Source organism: Glycine soja, chromosome 8 (assembly GCF_004193775.1).
Source record: "Glycine soja cultivar W05 chromosome 8, ASM419377v2, whole genome shotgun sequence".
Classification (NCBI taxonomy): Eukaryota; Viridiplantae; Streptophyta; class Magnoliopsida; order Fabales; family Fabaceae; genus Glycine; species Glycine soja.
Genome location: NC_041009.1, coordinates 38,528,500 through 38,547,848, shown reverse-complemented (window position 1 = coordinate 38,547,848; position 19,349 = coordinate 38,528,500). Strand labels below are relative to the sequence as shown.

The 19,349-nt window shown below is 31.8% G+C and overlaps 1 protein-coding gene and 1 non-coding gene across 3 annotated transcripts; both read right to left on the bottom strand.

The window, feature by feature from the left end:
* Positions 1-2,445: 2,445 nt before the first annotated feature.
* LOC114424873 lies at positions 2,446-2,552 on the bottom strand. Its single transcript, XR_003669163.1, has one exon. It is a non-coding gene; the product is annotated as a small nucleolar RNA R71 (small nucleolar RNA).
* Positions 2,553-11,842: 9,290 nt separating this feature from the next.
* LOC114423092 (cyclin-D2-1-like) lies at positions 11,843-14,548 on the bottom strand. 2 transcript variants are annotated; one of them, XM_028389711.1, is made up of 7 exons: positions 14,382-14,548; positions 14,013-14,248; positions 13,402-13,488; positions 13,193-13,291; positions 12,894-13,080; positions 12,677-12,798; positions 11,843-12,562 (listed from the first exon to the last, which is right to left on the bottom strand). In XM_028389711.1, the coding sequence occupies exons 1-7, from the start codon at positions 14,434-14,436 to the stop codon at positions 12,344-12,346; spliced, it is 1,005 nt and encodes a 334-aa protein (XP_028245512.1). In that variant the 5' UTR covers positions 14,437-14,548; the 3' UTR covers positions 11,843-12,343. The 2 variants fall into 2 exon arrangements, with proteins under 2 accessions (XP_028245512.1, XP_028245510.1); XM_028389709.1 differs by having other exon boundaries at positions 14,013-14,548.
* Between the last annotated feature and the right edge of the window lie 4,801 nt (positions 14,549-19,349).

Here is a 19,349-nt window from a genome sequence, read left to right as displayed (position 1 = left end):
TTTTAAGTACTGATTAATCTTAATTGTCAAATTAATTAGGCAGTTTCATTATTTGGGCCCATTCAACTAATTTGATGTTTTTAATCTAATTTCAGGAATTAATGAAGCATTGGGCTTGAATCCAGAATTGGGTTTGGACTTGAAGAGGGCAGACTATTTTATTCTACAAAATTTTATCTTATCTAGACTTTATCTTATCTAGATATTATTTAGATTTGATCTCATCTAGATATCATTTCATCTAGATCTTATCTTATCTTGATTTGATTTTATTTTATTTATGGGATTGGATTTAAAATAGACTTGTAAGCTTTGGGGCTGGAAAATTATATAACAGCACCAAGGTTCTAGTTTAGGCTCTCTTTTCTCTTTATCCTTTAATTTTCGTTTTTTGCAATTCCAGTTCTGACTTTTAGTTTTATCAATAAAATTTCATTCTTCAATCTATAATTTCGTTCTCTATTGATTAATGGAAGGCTCAGTCCCCAGCGTTGTTTCTCTTGAGGATCAAGCACGGTTCTCTTTGAGGTTCTATTATTATTGTTAAATTCTGTTCAGTTTTTCCTCTTCACTAATTACTTTGAATTTGTTGCTATTAATTCATGCATGCTTAGTGCTTGATTAATTGTCTCTGCGCTTAATTTACATTCATGCTTAATTATCGTTTATGAGTAATTGGTGTATGTGTTGCTTAATCACATAATGAATGCCTTATGTTAAATTTCGCTTAGTAATTTAATTTAGGGTTGGATTAAGTGGTTAAACTGTTAAAGGATAAATTCTCGCAACCTAGGATAAGAGACTTGCTTTTGAATCAAGGGGAAGCAACGTATTTTAATTCTGATATTTTCTAATTCAATTTTACTCGCTGTTTAATTTACAAAAGCAAACAACGCCCCCTCCCAATTTGTTACTATTTCCTACTATCTGTTATGAACATTTGGTTTATCATTGTTCATTGGGAAACGACCTAGGATCACTTCCTAGTTACTACATTTAAATGTTTATTTGATTCGGGTACGACCTCGATCAAATTTGGCGTTGTTGCCAGGGAGCAGTGTCCAAAGGTTCATAATAGCTAGTAATTCGTGTTTTATGTTTTATGCTTTCGTGTGTTGTGTTAGTGTGTGCTAGTGTTGTGTTCGTGTTGCGTTAAGTGTGTTTAGAGTCTTGTTATTTTGTTTAGTGTGGTGCTTTGTTTTAGTTTTTATGTTCAGCGCTTCCCCTATTTTAGTTTTGTGTTTTGCTGTGAATAGTGATTTGCGACGGATTTAACGACCACTTTTGTTGAACTGGAAAACAGGGTAGTAGTGGAAATCCCTTAGCGACAGATTTTAGAGACCACCCTTGCTGAATTAATTAGGATTTTTTGTTTTGGCAGCTATAGTTTTTATTTTTGGCTGAAATTTTTTTGTGTTCACTTCTTTTGATCCATATTTTGTGGGAAAAATAGCTGGAGCCCTTAGTTTGGTCAGATTTGAAAGTTCCAAAAAAGTAGCAAATTTGATTTTTGTCAAAACTTCAAACGGCCATAACTTTTGCTCCGGTTATCAGAATCGCTATTATTATATATGTATTTGGGGTAGAAAAAAATTTCCCATGTCATAATAGTCGGCCTAGCCGACTGAGGTCTCCTCCTTCCAAAAATTGCGATTTTGTCAAAAGTTTTTTATTTTCCAAGTATTATTCTCTTATTTTTCTCAACTTATCATTTTTAACTTCTATAGTTAGACTTTGAATTTTTGTTTGAAATTTTTTGTGCTATCTTCTCATCATTTTATAAGGTTGCTCATAAAATTTCAAGTCATTTGGATATCATTTAATGGTAGTTGTAGTTCAAACCTACACTGTTACTTGCATAAGAAGACAACTAGCTGTGCATGCTGAATATAGTGTATGACTAGAGGCAATCCATCTGACTTACAACCCTTTATTCCTGAGATAGATAGGACATTTCATAGATTAGTTACACATCATTTAGTACCTTTTGAGCATTATGAGCATTCTGTTATTGGTGATTTTGAGCATTATTGTTTTGAACATTCTGATTTTGAATATTCTGAGAACATGACACAACCTCCACCCCATGAGAGGACTCTAAGGGAAATGGTTGCACCTGATTTCACCTACGAAAGCTTGTGCATCCAATACCCTGATGAGGATGTCCCATATGTTCTTAAAACTGGACTGATCCATTTGCTTCCAAAGTTTCATGGCCTTGCAGGTGAAGACCCGCACAAACATTTGAAAGAATTCCATATTGTCTGCTCCACCATGAAACCCCTAGATGTCCAGGAGGATCACATATTTCTGAAGGCCTTTCCTCATTCTTTAGAGGGAGTGGCAAAGGACTGGCTTTATTACCTTGCTCCACGGTCCATCACGAGCTGGGATGACCTCAAGAGAGTATTCTTAGAAAAAAATTTCCCTGCTTCCAGGACCACAACCATCAGAAAGGATATTTCAGGCATTAGACAACTCAGTGGAGAGAGCTTATATGAATACTGGGAGAGATTTAAGAAACTATGTGCTAGTTGCCCTCACCACCAGATTTCTGAGAAGCTTCTTCTCCAATATTTTTATGAAGGACTCAGTAACATGGAGAGAAGTATGATAGATGCTGCCAGTGGTGGAGCCCTTGGAGACATGACCCCTGCTGAAGCCAGAAATTTAATTGAGAAGATGGCTTCAAACTCCCAGCAATTTAGTGTCAGAAGTGATGCTATTGTCATTAGAGGAGTGCATGAAGTGGCCACGGATTCATCTTCATCAGCCGAGACTAAGAAGCTTGAAGGTAAACTAGATGCCTTGGTTAACCTGGTAACCCAGCTGGCCTTGAATAAAAAATCTGCACCTGTCGCCAGACTCTGTGGTTTATGCTCCTCAGCCGACCACCACACAGACCTTTGCCCTTCTGTGCAACAATCTGAAGCAATTGAACAGCCTGAAGCTTATGCTGCAAACATTTACAACAGACCTCCTCAACCTCAGCAGCAAAATCATCCACAACAGAATAATTATGACCTCTCCAGCAGCAGGTACAATCCCGGGTGAAGGAATCATCCCAACCTTAGATGGTCGAATCCTTCACAACAGCAGCAACAACATCCTTATTTTCAAAATGCTGCTGGCCCAAGCAGACCATATGTTCCTCCACCAATCCAGCAGCAACAACAGCAACAGCCCCAGAAACAGCAAACTGTTGAGGCCCCTCCGCAACCTTTCCTTGAAGAACTTGTGAGGAAAATGACTATGCAAAACATGCAGTTTCAACAAGAGACCAGAGCCTCCATTCAGAGCTTAACCAATCAGATGGGACAATTGGCTACATAGTTAAATCAACAACAGTCCCAGAATTCTGACAGATTACCTTCTCAATCTGTCCAGAATCCCAAAAATGTGAGTGCCATTACATTGAGGTTGGGAAAGCAGTGTCAAGAACCTCAACCAGCAACATCTTCCTCATCCGCAAATGAAGAGTAAGTTACCTAACAATTTCTATGCAGGTGAATCTAAAGAGAAGCAACATATCCCTCTTCCATTCCCTCCAAGAGCAATTTCCAACAAAAAAATGGAAGAGGCGGAGAAGGAGATCTTGGAAACATTTAGAAAAGTAGAGGTAAACATACCTCTGCTGGATGCAATAAAGCAAATTCCAAGATATGCTAAATTCTTGAATGAGTTGTGCACTAATAAGCGGAAGCTTAAAGGAAGTGAAAGAATTAGTATGGGCAGAAATGTCTCCACATTGATTGGTAAATCTGTTCCCCAAATCCCTGAAAAATGTAAAGATCCAGGTACATTCACCATACCTTGTATTATAGGGAACAATAAGTTTGACAATGCCATGCTAGATTTAGGAGCTTCTGTTAGTGTGATGCCTCTGTCTATTTTTAATTCTCTATCTCTTGGTCCCTTGCAGTCAACTGATGTGGTAATTCATTTAGCTAATAGAAGTGTTGCCTATCCTGCTGGTTTCATAGAGGATGTCCTAGTTAGAGTTGGTGAATTGGTTTTCCCTGTTGATTTTTATATTTTGAATATGGAGGAGGGATTTTCTAAACGATCAGTTCTCATCATTCTAGGCAGACCTTTTATGAAAACTGTTAGAACTAAGATAGATGTATATGCAGGCATGGAGTTTGGTGATATAACTGTTCATTTTAATATTCTTGATGCTATGAAACACCCATCCGAAGATCTTTCTATATTTCATGTTGAAATAATTGACCATATTGTTGATGAATACATGACTGATCTTCATTCTAATCTACATGCCTGTCACTCTTCATGCATTGAATCTGAACTTGTACTTGATCATATGACTGAATTTGATGCTGAGAGTGAATCTGAAATTGATATTGATTACATGTCTGGTGATGTTTTACCTCTTGAGATTGATTTTATAAAGTCAGATAGAAATAACCATGTTTCAGGAAGTACACATACTTCTGACTTTCTTTATGAGGTACAGGCTGAGAAACCATCTCTTTCTACCACTATCCAGCTGGCCACACCAGAATTGAAGCCTCTACCATCAAATTTAGAATCTGCTTACTTGGATGATAACAAAAGTTTTCCAGTAATTATATCTGCCTCCCTTGCTGATGAGCAAGAGGAGAGGCTGTTATCAGTTCTCAAGAAGCATAAGAAGGTTATAGGTTGGACCCTGGCAGACATTCCTGGTATTAGCCCATCCACATGTATGCATCGAATAAATTTAGAGGATGGGGCTAAACCAGTAAGACAACCACAAAGAAGACTCAACCCAGTGATTCTTGATGTAGTGAAGAAGGAGGTAACCAAGCTTTTGCAAGCTGGCATAATTTATCCTATCTCTGACAGCCAATGGGTGAGTCCCGTCCAGGTAGTCCCGAAGAAAACCGGCCTCACCGTGATAAAAAATAAGAAGGAGGAGTTGATTCCTACTTGGGTGCAGAACAGTTGGAGAGTCTGCATCGACTATAGGAGGCTGAACCAGGTTACCAAAAAGGACCATTTTCTACTACCATTCATTGACCAGATGCTTGAACGCCTGGCAGGTAAATCTCACTACTGTTTCCTTGATGGTTTTTTCTGGTTATATGCAAATCACTATTGCTCTTGAGGATCAGAAAAAAAACCATATTCATCTGCCCCTTCAACACTTCTACCTATAGGAGGATGCCTTTCGGCCTGTGCAGTGCCCTTGGTACCTTCCAGCGGTGCATGATTAGTATTTTTAGTGATTTTTTAGAAAATTGCATAGAGGTGTTTATGGATGATTTCATTGTATATAGATCCTCTTTTGATATTTGTTTGGATAGTCTGGAAAAGGTTTTGAATAGATGCATTGAAACTAACCTTGTTCTAAATTTTGAAAAATGTCATTTTATGGTTGAGCAAGGTATAGTTTTAGGCCATATTATTTCCAATAAGGGCATTGAAGTAGATCCTGCAAAAATTTCTATTATTTCACAATTGCCTTACCCCTCTTGCGTGCGAGAGGTGCGATCTTTTCTTGGTCATGCAGGATTCTACAGGCGCTTTATAAGAAATTTTAGCAAGGTAGCCCTTACACTATCCAACTTGTTGCAAAAGGAGGTGGAGTTTGACTTTAATGATAAATGCAAAGAGGCGTTTCATTGCCTCAAAAGAGCACTGATTACCACCCCTATCATTCAGGCACCTGATTGAACAGCCCCATTTGAGCTAATGTGCGATGCATCCAATTACACATTGGGGGTTGTCCTTGCTCAAAAGATCTCCTTACTTCAGCTTACTTCTTTTCCACCATGACTTAGGGAGTTTCTCTTTTCCTATCTCCTTCTTTACTTTTATTACATTTGTCCGATTCTATTTGATGGTTTAATTGCTTTTAATCTTTTAATTGTGCTACATTGAGGACAATGTGTTGTTTAAGTATGAGGGGAGTGTTCTTTGGTTTTGGTTTTGCTAGTTTTGTTTGTGTTAAATTTGTTAGTTTTGTTAGTTTTGTTGGGTTTCTAGTTTAATATTTTAGGTCAATTATGTTTGCATGTACAACTTTGCATATTTTTCTTTGAATTATAGGATATGTTCAAGAAATGGGTAACTGTTTTGAAAATAAAAGTCTCTTGACATTTTGTGATTTGAAGTTCTTGTTTTTCCTCTACATGTCATGATAATTTTGAAAGCTCAATTTGAAAGTGATAAGTTTACCTTTGTGAGAATTTGAGCCATCCATCATCATAATCTTTTGGTGTGTTTTGCCCCATTGATTGCTTGCACAATAGCCTTGGCTTGATTCTTGTTGATGCTTCCTAATTCACATGCATATTTGGAAATGATTTAGGCAATTTTGTTATTATAAGCTTCTAGCCAAATGGACTTACCTTGAATTAATTCATTTGATAGCCCCTTTGAGCCTATGTTCCCCTTTCTTTGTTTTGAAGCTCATTACAAGCCTTAAGTGAAAAACCATGATATCACCTTACCCTTAAGGAATTTTGGAGCTTTGCAATTGTTTTGGGAATAAGTGTGGGGGGTATGTTTCATTGGAAGATATGATTTTTGGCCATGCTTAATGTTTTATTTTGGCCATGCTTGATGTATATATATATTGCCCAGTTCTTGCTTTAATCTTCAAATTCATATTGTTTATTATTAAAAAAAAATAAAAAAAAATCAAAATTCAATTGCTGCAAATTCTGCAAATTCGTACTGTTCAAAAAAAAGAAGAAGAAGAAAAGTGAAGTTGAATAAATGAGGTCTTGTTATGAGGACTTGATTTGGGAGCCTTGGTTGATTTTGTTACTACTTGTGCTTAATTTCCACTTATTCCCCATTGCTCCTCTATTCCTTTGGGATTTAGCTACTTATTCCATATTTTTTTCCCCTACCTTGTCCTTGGCCCCATTACAACCTTTAAAGACCTTTTGATCCTCATGTGCATGTGTTTGTCAAGTTGTTTGTCAATTTTAGAATTTTACCAAGTCTATGTGGTGTTTGTTTTCATGGGTGCTTCGAGAGTAAACAGTAGCCTAGACACTTGAGAGATAGAGTGTATATCTTGTGAGGCTTAATCATTTTTCATTCTTGAGCTGATTAACTATTTTGCCATGATTGGGTTGCTTGGATGATTTTCACAAATGTCTTGACTCTTTGGATCTCTTCATGTTAGATGTTACTCATTCCTTTCATTCCTTGATGTTCATTGAGAAATATGTAAATGTTTTTGTTTGTCTCTCTTTGATATCCTTGGATTTTGTTCTTTATTTCATTTTGCCCAGGAGTGCAAAAGGCTAAGTATGGGGGGTTTTGATGTGTCATTATTTTCTCCTATTTCTTAACCCTTTTTGCACCATTTTAAGTACTGATTAATCTTAATTGTCAAATTAATTAGGCAGTTTTATTATTTGGGCCCATTCAGCTAATTTGATGTTTTTGATCTAATTTCAAGAATTAATGAAGCATTGGGCTTGAATCTAGAATTGGGCTTGGACTTGAAGAGGGCAGACTATTTTATTCTACAAAATTTTATCTTATCTAGATATTATTTAGATTTGATCTCATCTAGATATCATTTCATCTAGATCTTATCTTATCTTATCTTATCTAGATTTGATTTTTTTATTTATGGGCTTGAATTTAAAATAGATTTGTAAGCTTTGGGGCTGGAAAACTATATAACAGCATCAAGGTTCTAGTTTAGGCTCTCTTTTCTCTTTCTCCTTTAATTCTCGTTTTTTGCAATTCCAGTTCTGACTTTTAGTTTTATCAATAAAATTTCATTCTTCAATCTATAATTTCATTCTCTATTGATTAATGGAAGGCTAAGTCCCCAGCGTTGTTTTCTCTTGAGGATCAAGCACAGTTCTCTTTGAGGTTCTATTATTATTGTTAAATTCTATTCAGTTTTTCCTCTTCACTAATTACTCTGAATTTGTTGCTATTAATTCATGCATGCTTAGTGCTTGATTAATTGTCTCTATGCTTAATTTACATTTATGCTTAACGATCGTTTATGAGTAATTGGTGTATGTGTTGCTTAATCACATAATGAATGCCTTATGCTAAATTTCGCTTAGTAATTTAATTTAGGGTTGGATTAAGTGGTTAAACTGATAAAGGATAAATTCTCGCAACCTAGGATAAGAGACTTGCTTGTGAATCAAGGGGAAGCAACATATTTCAATTCTGATATTTTCTAATTCAATTTTACTCGCTGTTTAATTTCTAATATCTGTTATGAACATTTGGTTTATCATTGCTCGTTGGGAAACAACCTAGGATCACTTCCTAATTACTACATTTTAATGTTTATTTGATTCGGGTACGGCCTCGATCACTCAGGTACCCTATAACTTGTTGGATTAGGCCGAGAATATCGAAAGGAGGTGGAATAGATTCTTTCAAAATCTTTACCAAATCATTCTTAACACTGATTAAAAAACATCCATTTAAATCAATTAAAGTTTTTCCAAAATATTTTTAGAAAACAAAAACTTTTATGATGACCCTTTAAAATCAATTTCAATACCAAGATGATTACAAAACTTAGAGTAAAAGAGAATAAGAGAATCACACAAGAGTTTATATTGGTTCAGTTTAATTCGGACCTACATCCAGTTTTATCTAAATTCTCTTAGAACTTCCACTATATAGAGAACACTAGTAAAAACACTATGCACACACAATTCTCTAATATAAAATAAATCTTTCTCTTGAATCCTACAAGAAAAGATCAAGAATTGAAACCTTATTAATTCTTCAATATCCCTGGTAACTCTAACCAAGAACAACACTCTAAAAGATCAAAAGATAAAGGATTGATCAAATTTCTTCACAAGATGATCAAATCATGATGTTAAAATGAATGATTCTTTGATCAACTTCAATCTTCTGACTTATTGTAGTGCTATTCTTTTAGAAGACTTTCTTGAAATGTTTTTCTCTAAAATTGAACAAATCAAGAGTCTTTTTCTAAGAAAACACATAGAGGTATTTATAAATTTGGATAGTTAAAACATATCTAATTGATTATAAAAATAGGTAATCAATTAATTCATCAAAATCCTCTTTATTCTGCAATTCTAGAAATTGGTTAATCGATTATCAAAAAGGGTAATCGATTAATTCGTTTCAGTATGACAATTTCAGTTTCTTCTGTGTTGACTGAATAATTGATTATCAAGTATGGTAATTGATTATAGATTCATACAAAGAGCTTCTTTTTGTTTCCAGGAGTTGGGTAATCGATTATCCTAAGCTGCAAATCCTTCATTCTTTCTGAAATTGGCTTAGGCATTTGATTACCAAATGAGCCAATTGATTAATTCGATGCTCTAGCCAAATTTCAAGTAAAAGTAAGTTCTTAAGAAACTTAGAGAATAAGAAATCTTCATCTACTTCATAATTGATCAAACACTGAGCATGAAAAAGATTAAAACTATCTCTCACACATGTGTAGTCTAAAACATTCAATACAAATGTCTCATCTATTAAAACATTTTAGGCACTGCAAAATTATCAAACCAAAACAAAAACTAGGGGATTCAAGCTTTGTTCTAGCACAACTTACTTTATGTGTGCCTTTTGATGAAGCAAGTAGCTTTATTATTTGACTTATGTCTTTCTCTTTATTCTTCAACAAATCCTATGAAGAAGAAAACAAACATTTCTTTGTATGAAGGATCAAATACATGGAACATTAATCTCGATCATAAACTACAAACTCAGTGTTCGTTGACTATCTTATGATGGAATAGACACAAACACAACATTGCTTTTGTCTGTTTTCTATAAGACACTATCTTTAAAACTTAATATTTATTTTCATTAATCAAAATAATTGAGGATCCTTATTTATTTTGACTCAATGAGTTATAAATAAAATATGCAAATAAACCTGATGTTTGCTAATGGCATATGGGTGCTATTAACAATCATAATTAACACAAATGATGTTGATTGTTAGCACACGAAGAATATTAATCAAATGATATAACATCACATGATGTCACATTGAATTTACTAACTGAAATGTAGAATTAGTTCTTTTAAGAAAATAGGTAATTTCTAAAAATGCGAGTAATTTTTTTCACTTTTCAACTTTAAAACAAATCCATCCATGAAAACAATTCGAATTAAGAGAAAACAACAAAATAAAAATGAAAATACTTGGACCCACATAATGCGAAATACTAAAAAAAAGAAACAATTCCAATACAACTCTAGAAGGAAAAGCGCTTGATTCAAGCTATGACATCATTGTCATTACATTTTAATATGGTCCTGATTCGTCTTATGACTCAATAAGTTATAACTAAAATATAAAAATAGGCCTAATGCCTAATAATTGCATATGGGTGCCGCTAACAATCATAACTAACACAATCGATGTTGATTATAAGCAAACAGAGGATGTAAATCAAATAATATAACAACCCATGATGTCACATTGAATTTACTAACTAAAATGCATAACTGGTTCTTTTAAGAAAATAGATGATTTCTAAAAATACAAGTAATTTTTTTCACTTTTCAACTTTAAAATAAATCAATGCATGAAAACAATTCAAATTAAGAGAAAAAAGACAAAATTAAAAAAAAAAATTACTTGGAGCCACATAATGTCAAATATGAAAAAAAAAAGGATCAATTTCAATACAACTCCAAAAGAAAAAGCGCTTTTGTTTTGTAAGAGCTTGATTTCTGACAACATTCACTACATTTTAGCACGGCGCTGGGGCTATTATTTTGAATCAACTCATTAAGACCCAACCCAAATGCATTAATGATATTCAAACAAGGTCTAAGTTGACTAGAATCGTTCTGTATGAAGACCCATCTAATTTTGCTGATAGATTGTAGCACATAGTGTTCTACATGGCTCCGACGTATTTAAATAGTTTAGAGGAGTAACATTTGTGAGAATTAGCTTATGGTTGCACCTACTTGTGGGTCTTCTCTATATGGCTCTATGATTAAGTAATCCTAAACCACTACTTATTTATACTTATTTATGCTCTCAACCAATCTCTATATGAAAATATTTAAATTTAAGAGAAAATAATTAATATCGATTGAGGGGATCATAAATAAGATAGTAATTATTCAAAATTATCTAATAATTTCTCAAAATAAATAATATTTGGTGAGATCATACCAGATTCAACTTGCTCATATCATAATTTTTACTTTTTGAAGTTCGAAAATAACTACATAAAAAAAAATTAATCATTTTAAAATAAAATTTACCGATCTTATGATGTTGCGCCTCATAATGGATTTTTGGCAATGAAGTTAGTTAATACTTACTTTTTGATTGGTCAGTAACTGAAACAAAAGCTAGTGGGCCTTATCTGTTCAATATAGCATTCTCCAATCCCAATATCAAGCAGATGCAAATCTTCCGTTTGTTGAGTAAAGCTTGTTCGCAAATACTGACAACGACCAAAGCAAGTAATCAAACCACATTCACTTTGTTACCCTAAACTAAAATTCCAATACCCATGCCCAAATCAACCAAATTATTACACGTGATGTTATTCTCATGACAATTGACAAACGAAAAGTACCTATTAAGAAAACAAACTATAACCTAATTAAAGAATTAATATATAATAGATTTTTTTATTAAAAATTGCGATAATATTCCATTGAAAATCCTGAAGATTGTTGCTATTTTTTTTTCATTTTTTTTTATAATTTAAGCAAAATGGGTAAAAATTTTCCTTAAAAATATTTAATATAATATATTCAATTTTCTTTTATCAATTCATTTATTTTACATCACAATACTATAAAAAATTAACATCTACCTTTTTTGTCATTTGCTAATGCCCATCAACTTTTTCACAACAAAAAAAAAGAACAAGGATAACCGGAAAGTAAGGCCTTTCCTTTTATTTATACTTTTTTTGTTGTTTAATTGGACAACACGCAAAAATTCAATCTTTCCTCCAGAATTCGCACACAACACAAAATAAATAAAAAAATCTCAAATTATATTTCATTCTCTTTCCCGAAAAATGAAAAGTTAGGACATAAATAAGAATAGCTATATTCTGTCCAAATATTAATTATTACCACTTGACATGCTTTGCTTCATCAACACGTTGTTTCATCAAAATTTCCTCTCCCATCCACAATATCTCTCCGCAGCTGTTTCTATAACCTACTAGCAACACCTCCTTTTCATGCTATAAGCATGAAAGTGCTTAAATTTCCATCTTATCCACCCAAGACACACACCTTCATTGAGTGTGTTACCAACTGCCTGAAAGACCACACTAAACTCTTATTCAACCACCAAACCAAATGAACTTTAGTGAAGGAAATAAATTAAAATTTCATGACTTGAATGTCCCATCAGAAGGGTTTAGTCAGATTTCCTCCTCCTCTTAGAATTTGGAGTATTAAGGGATGAATCTGTATATGATCCAACTGTTAATTCATCACTTATAGAGCTCAAGCATGCAGCATCCAGCACCCCAATAGGGCTTTGGGGTACAAATGATGCTAAGTTGGTGCCTAAGTTAGCAGAATCTTGGATCAAGGACAAATCTTTGATCAATTCAAGACACTTCAAAATTCTTTCCTGCAAAATGAAAACCTCATAACTTAGAAAACAAAATAACTTACAAATGGAAGATGATACATATTAAACAGTCACCCATGTTTGTTGTGTGGGAAGTGGGAATCAACATATTACCTTCCCTACAATGAAAAAACATGTTAAGGTCTTGTCAATCTCTTCTGCTTGCATTTCCCTTGATACAGAAATTGCCACTGCTGCAGCAATTTCAGAGGGCCTGAATTCCAAGAAATTGATACCTATATTGATTTCCCAACAAGCACCACATTATTCCTCAAGAACATAGTATAAGGCTAAAGTGTAAACACACTAACAGAGTAAAGAGAATATATACATTTAATTATGTTAAGGATGGGTCCTACTGATCTTAAAATGGATGACTTTACTATAACTTGGTCACAAGTGATCTTCCTGAGGAAGTAATCTAGGAAGGAAAATGGAGTTGAAGCTTGCATTTTCCATCTCAATGTGCTTAACACCAGTAGTTCCATTCTTTGAATGTCTTTAGCTTCAAATGCAAACTTAGGTTCTCCAACCAACCAATTACAAACAAAAGTGATAAAATCAGAGGAAAATGTAGATGCCAACCCAAAAGTATATTTGACAATCTTGGGTAGTAAGATTCTACAATACCTGTAAATCTACACAAGGAGGCACTTTAATCTCCTCCATTTTGGCAGCAATTGACAAACATGCTACAGCTAACAGTTGCATACTCCAACTTTTGCCTCTCTAAACATACCAAGAGAAAAAGGCCATCAAAATGAATTTTGACTATCAAAAGGAGATCAGAAAACACAAATTCAACAAGACACTAGTATGCTTTTAGCATTTGATCTTACTGGTAATTCATATACTGATAGGAACCGATCCAAGTAGTTAACAGATAGACATAAGCTACAGGGTCCAAAGTCAAAGTATGCATGAGCCTGTTGATCACATTAGGCAATGTAAAATTTACTAACAAAGTTATCCAATCCAAAACCAAATCACATATGCAATGAGCGGAACATGATCAAAATCCAAATAGAATGAGTAGAGATGCAAAAATATAAGGAATTCTCAAATGAATTTGGCCTTGCAAAACCAGTTTAGGAATTAACAGAAATACTGCCACTAAATAAAACACTTCGAAATCTATGAAAATAAAGGAAAATTTAATGCAATAGCCAAATGAAATCCAATAAGAAAGCCATAAATTGTAAAGAAATTGATACCAGAATGGAAAAGTTAATCTGTTAGATGGCTAAAACCCCATTAAATATACTTGAACCACCAAGGTAAGAATCCAAGTAAGTTAACCAAAAAATAAAAATCTTAAAGGGAATTCATTTTTCACTCTCATTGAAAGAAAAGAAAGAGAAAAAAAAAACTTTGTTGAAAGTAATTATTCTCCATCAATCAAAGTATCAAACAAACAAGAATCAAGAACCCCCATTAGAGAAAAACCAACCTTCCAAATCCAATCAAGAGCCTCCTTCCTAACACTCAAGTCCAAGTCCCCACTAAGAAGTCTCTTGAGGTAACCATCTTGGGGCAAATTTTCCTTCTCCCTCCCAACCAAACCCAAAACAGTTTCATCGCTCTGTACAGAAAAATCCAACAAATGTTCCGATCCATGATGATTGTCCTTAATCAGATACTGATTGTTAAAGTTAAGATTTTTGTGGTCCAATGAAGGAGATTCATCTGCAACATTACAATCAAAATCATCAAAGCACATGTCATTGTTTTCCAGACACAGAAGGCTTGAGGTTGCAGGGTCAATGCTCCCTTCCATTGCTAGACCTCAAAATGGTATAAAAAAAGAATCAATAGAAACCTTGTGAAACTAGTGCTTCAATAGATGGATTGAAAGAAGAAAACTTTATGCACATAAAAATGAAAAAATCTATTGGGTAGAAGACACTTAGAGGATTGAGAGAAAAGTTGAGTGGAGGATGAAAGAAGAGGGTGGGGAAGGGGACAACGTTATGTAGGAAACTTGGCATGTGCCTTAGGTTAAAGACTTTAAGGGGTATTTTGAAGAGAAATATATGTGAAGCCGCCAGAATCGATTGGTTCATACGTGTCATTGTAAGAGAAAATAAAATAAGTAAATAATATCAAAATCAAAATCGTTAGAGACTATCAAAATTGTTTTTGTTTTTTTTTTCACCTTGATAAAAGGAAAGAAGAGTTTCCCTTTTGTGTAAAAATTTGCATGAGATTTTTATTCTATGTTTACTTGGTTTGTTGATTTTGACTGGATTTGGCTAAAAAGTTATTAGTATGTCAAATAGAAGTAATTGAAAAAAAAATTATATTATTCTTAAATAAAGTCTCGATTTAAATTTTGTAAAATAAAGCAAGTTTGCTTATAATCCGGACTTTGTTGTTTTGACCATGTATGTAAAAATTATAAGATTTAGTCTTTGGATAAGCAAATGTGATTTAGTCCCTGGTACCAATTATCTTCTCACTTTGATATCTCTCTAATATTGCTGAAAAATATTCTAATGGTGTTAAACTTTTAAAAATTTCTAACGGTAATCAAATCACCAAAATTCTCTAGCATAATAGAAATCATTTCTTTAAGTAATTGATTTTAAAAGTTAACTTTTTAGATTAATGATCTAAAAATAACTATTTAAATTAGTTAAAAAAATATGATGTACTAAAAATTGGAGTTTTAATATCTCATATATATATATATATATATAATGCCACGTGACATCCCTCAAAAAAATATTAAATGATATTAAATCATATATTTATCTTTTAAGATTATATAAAATTGATCGACTAGATTTATAATAAGGGATATAATTCTATTGTATAAATGATTCTATCGTAAATGAATCACAATAAATAAATATTTAATCAATCATCAATTTAGTTATCTTATCAACTAAATGTATACATGATTTTTTTAAAAATCAATTACAATAAATATTTACAAATGTAATGTGTTTTATAATCAGTGATTATTAGAAAATTTACAAATTCTAAGAAATATTATTATACTTATACTATTTATAGGGATTGAATTTGCTATTAAATAATATCTATTAAAAAATTATAGACACAATGTATGGATTTTGTAATATTATTATTATTATTTTATAATCAATTTAAGAATTATAATTATACTTTTCTTTAAACAAATAATTAATAGCTATTATTTTGCCCAATTCTAAATATCCCTTATTAGCACGAGATTATTAAAATTTTATAATTATTGGTGTTTTTAATTTTTATAATAATGGTGTTTTTAAATTTATAAACTCTAAGAATTATTATTATACTCTTTTATAATTATTGATGAAATTTTCTATTAATATAAGCTCTATTTAAAGAATTATAGACACCATTTATGAATTTTGTAAATCTTTAATATATTATTATTTTATAACAAAATTAGACCCAATTCTAAGAATTATAAGTATACTCTCTTTTTAAAAAATAATTAATAGATATTATTCTACCCAATTCTAAATATCTGGTGTCAGCACAAGATTTTTAAAATTTTATGAAATAATTTTTTTAATCATGGAGTTTTTTTTTAATTATGGTAATTTTTTATACTGCTGAATCAATTATTTTTTGAAATAATTTTTTAAATAATATATTAATTTAAGGGAAGTATGTATTATAAGGATATAATAATGATAATAATTTATTATATTTTCTTCAGTAATAAAATAGTGAATAACGATGATGATAATTATACTTTGTTATTAAAAAATATTTTAATTCAAATTAATTGATAATTGATAATATTAATGTATAGTATGATTCAAAGCTATAACATACTCAAATTAATTAGCAAATTTTATTATTTGAACATTCAAACAATACATTAAATATAGATTGATTTTAAATACTACAGAGACAAAAATATGTATTTGATTGTGTTTTTTCTAAGGTCAATTTATACCTCTTTTTTTTTTGTCTTTCTCAAATGTATGACATTAAAGTCTACTTGCTAATTTTATTATTATTTTTTTCTCTTTTATAGTTTTGAAGATGCCATAAAAGTCTTGAAAGACATTTTTAAAAGGAAAAAGAATTATATCATGCTGGAAAACAACCTTGATAAAAAGAAGAATAACAACAAGATAAAAAATGATTTAATAATATTATAAATATGTTTTAATTTGATTTAAGTAATTATTGATAATATGATCAATCATTTGTAAAATAATTCAAGTGGATATTTGATTTGATATATTAATTGAAATGCTTAAAATTAATAAATGTGTTTGCCACATGATATTAATTCATTAATTTATTTATATTTATTTTTCATATTACATCACATTCTACTTAAAGTCATTCATCCCCAAAATATCAAAATTAAATGATAAACTTTATATAAGCAAATCAATAAATTAAAAAAATTGATTTATAAGGTAAGGTTATATTGCTTTTTATAAATTTTAATATAAGTTAATCCAAATATGATATTTAAAGTTTACTTTATATTTTTTTTACAATTTCAACATTTTTAGATGACATATAAAGCTTAAAAGGGTAAATTAAATAAATAAAAAGGAATTCTATTGTAATTAAATGACTTTACTCAATTTTTGTTATCCTGAATCAAGTGTCAATCACACAATTGTGGTTTATTATTTCAAACAATTTTATTTAAGAGGTTAATGTATATACGCGGGCCGTGCAAAATTGTTTTACATTATTATCTAATCACATGTCACTATTTGAATTACTTTAATATAATTATTCTAAAAGTCAACAAACTCACCATACATGAGGATGTGTTGTGATTGGATGACTACGTAAAAAAATTTACATTGTTAGTGTATATACTAAAAACATATTTTTTATATGAAATTCATGGACTAAATTGTACGATAAGAAAGTTCGGAGATTAAAAACAAGATTCAACAAAAGTATAGGAACTAAAAATATACTTTATCGTATTGAAAACACGAAAGGATGATATGAACTTGTATAAATGAACAATTGTTGTGAATGAGTATGCATGTAAGTTAGGAGGTCGCTAGAAGGCGTCTCAACCTATGCGGAAGTTTGATGAGTGTCATCGCATAATGGGACCTAGGGATAGATAAACAAACAATTTCTAAAATAAAATTGCGTGCTCGAAGGAATTACTTTTCAAATGATTCTCTAACTTGTCTCATCGGAAAAGGGCTATTTCTAGTCCCTAGAATTATTTCCCTTTAGTATTGTTGAGGAGGATAACCACGTCTTCTTGTCCTCCAATTAATTGTAGTAGTGTTTAAGAGATGTTTGATTCTTGAGTGAGTTTTTTTATTGGCAATTTCTTGCTTCCTTGTTACAATGTATTTTCTTCTTTAGTTTATATTTTGATATCTAGCTATGTGTATCTTGTTTTGTAATACTTTGTATTTCATTTCATTAGCTCCCTTATTATGATGCATTTTCTTCTTTGGCTTGTATTTTGATATCTATGTGTTTTTTATTTTGATATCTAGCTACATGTATCTATGCATTTCATAATGATTTATATATGTATATATATAGAGAGAAAGATAGCATTTATTTAACGATCACATATCATTTATTTAAAATAAAAATAATTTTCTTTTTTTTAAAAAAAGAATTGATTCCATATGTTCATAAAATAGTGAAGTTCAATCAACTTAATATGAAAATTTTATACGTGCTTTAAATATTAAAATTAATGAATTGAAATATTTTTTACATCTTTAACTTTTTATGAGACAACGGGTCTTTTTATTTTTATAGCAAAAGAATGTATTAATAATAGGTATAAGGGTTACCCAAATCCATGAACATATGTAACAAAATCTAGGGTTGCAGAGAATTTAAAGGTACATATGAACCTATAAATCCAACATATCCCACAAATGAGAAAAAAACAAATTACATCCCTTCCCAACTTAGCGAGACAAATTGTGCGTGCTACAAGATTTTTAAAAATATAATGTTTCCCAACTCAATCTTTTATCTCACATGTCTTGTATACATGCCACACAAAACAATGAGTTATATCATTCCTCTTAAAATACAAGTGTGAGGTGAAGTCCTACATAAGAATGAGAAGGTTGAACACCATATAAGTGAGGAGAAGACCCATAAACCTGAGCCTTAAGGTTTTGGATTAAAGTGTGGTGTCAAGTTCACTTATATGGTTGCTCATTACTCATTGGTATAAATCTCTCTGGTTTACCTCTTTCTGATTCTTAGAGAGATACTTTATAAACTTTTAGGTTAAAGTGTGGTGTCAGGTTCCACATAACCTTAGTCTTCAATTTCTTTAGTTTCTTTTCTTCCAGCTTCTCTACAAATCCTTTCAGCCAAATAGCTTCCTTTATGGCCTCAGTCAATGCAATGTACTCTGATTCAGTGATTGACAGGGCCACAACAGATTGAAGATTTGCTTTCCAACTGACTACATTGCCATATAAAGTAAAGATATACCCAGTTATTGACCTCAGTAAGTGCAATGTGCTCTGATTCAATGGTTGACAGAGCCACAACATATTGAAGATTTGCTTTCCAACTGACTACATTGCTATATAGAGTAAAGATATAGCCAGTTATTGACCTTCTCTTGTCTATATCACTTGCATAGTTAACATCTACATATCTAGTAATTGGATTGTTGCTAGTTTTTTATTTGCTGAACTTCAATCCAATATTTGTAGTCTTCTTTAAGTATCTAAACAACCACTTGACTGTCATCCAATGTTCGTTTCCTAGATTTCCCATAAACTTGCTAACTAGGCTTGCTCCATATGCTATATATGTTATTGAGCAGACCATGGCATACATCAGG

What these genes read in the sequence shown, in the direction of transcription:
- LOC114423092 (XM_028389709.1), bottom strand. Translation starts at nt 14,339, where the DNA reads ATGGAAGGGAGCATTGACCCTGCAACCTCAAGCCTTCTGTGTCTGGAA. An exon ending in TATCAGTATATGAATTACCA is followed by an intron (nt 13,292 to 13,401) that starts GTAAGATCAAAT and finishes TGGTATGTTTAG; the next exon opens with AGAGGCAAAAGTTGGAGTAT. An exon ending in CATCCTTAACATAATTAAAT is followed by an intron (nt 12,799 to 12,893) that starts GTATATATTCTC and finishes AAATCAATATAG; the next exon opens with GTATCAATTTCTTGGAATTC.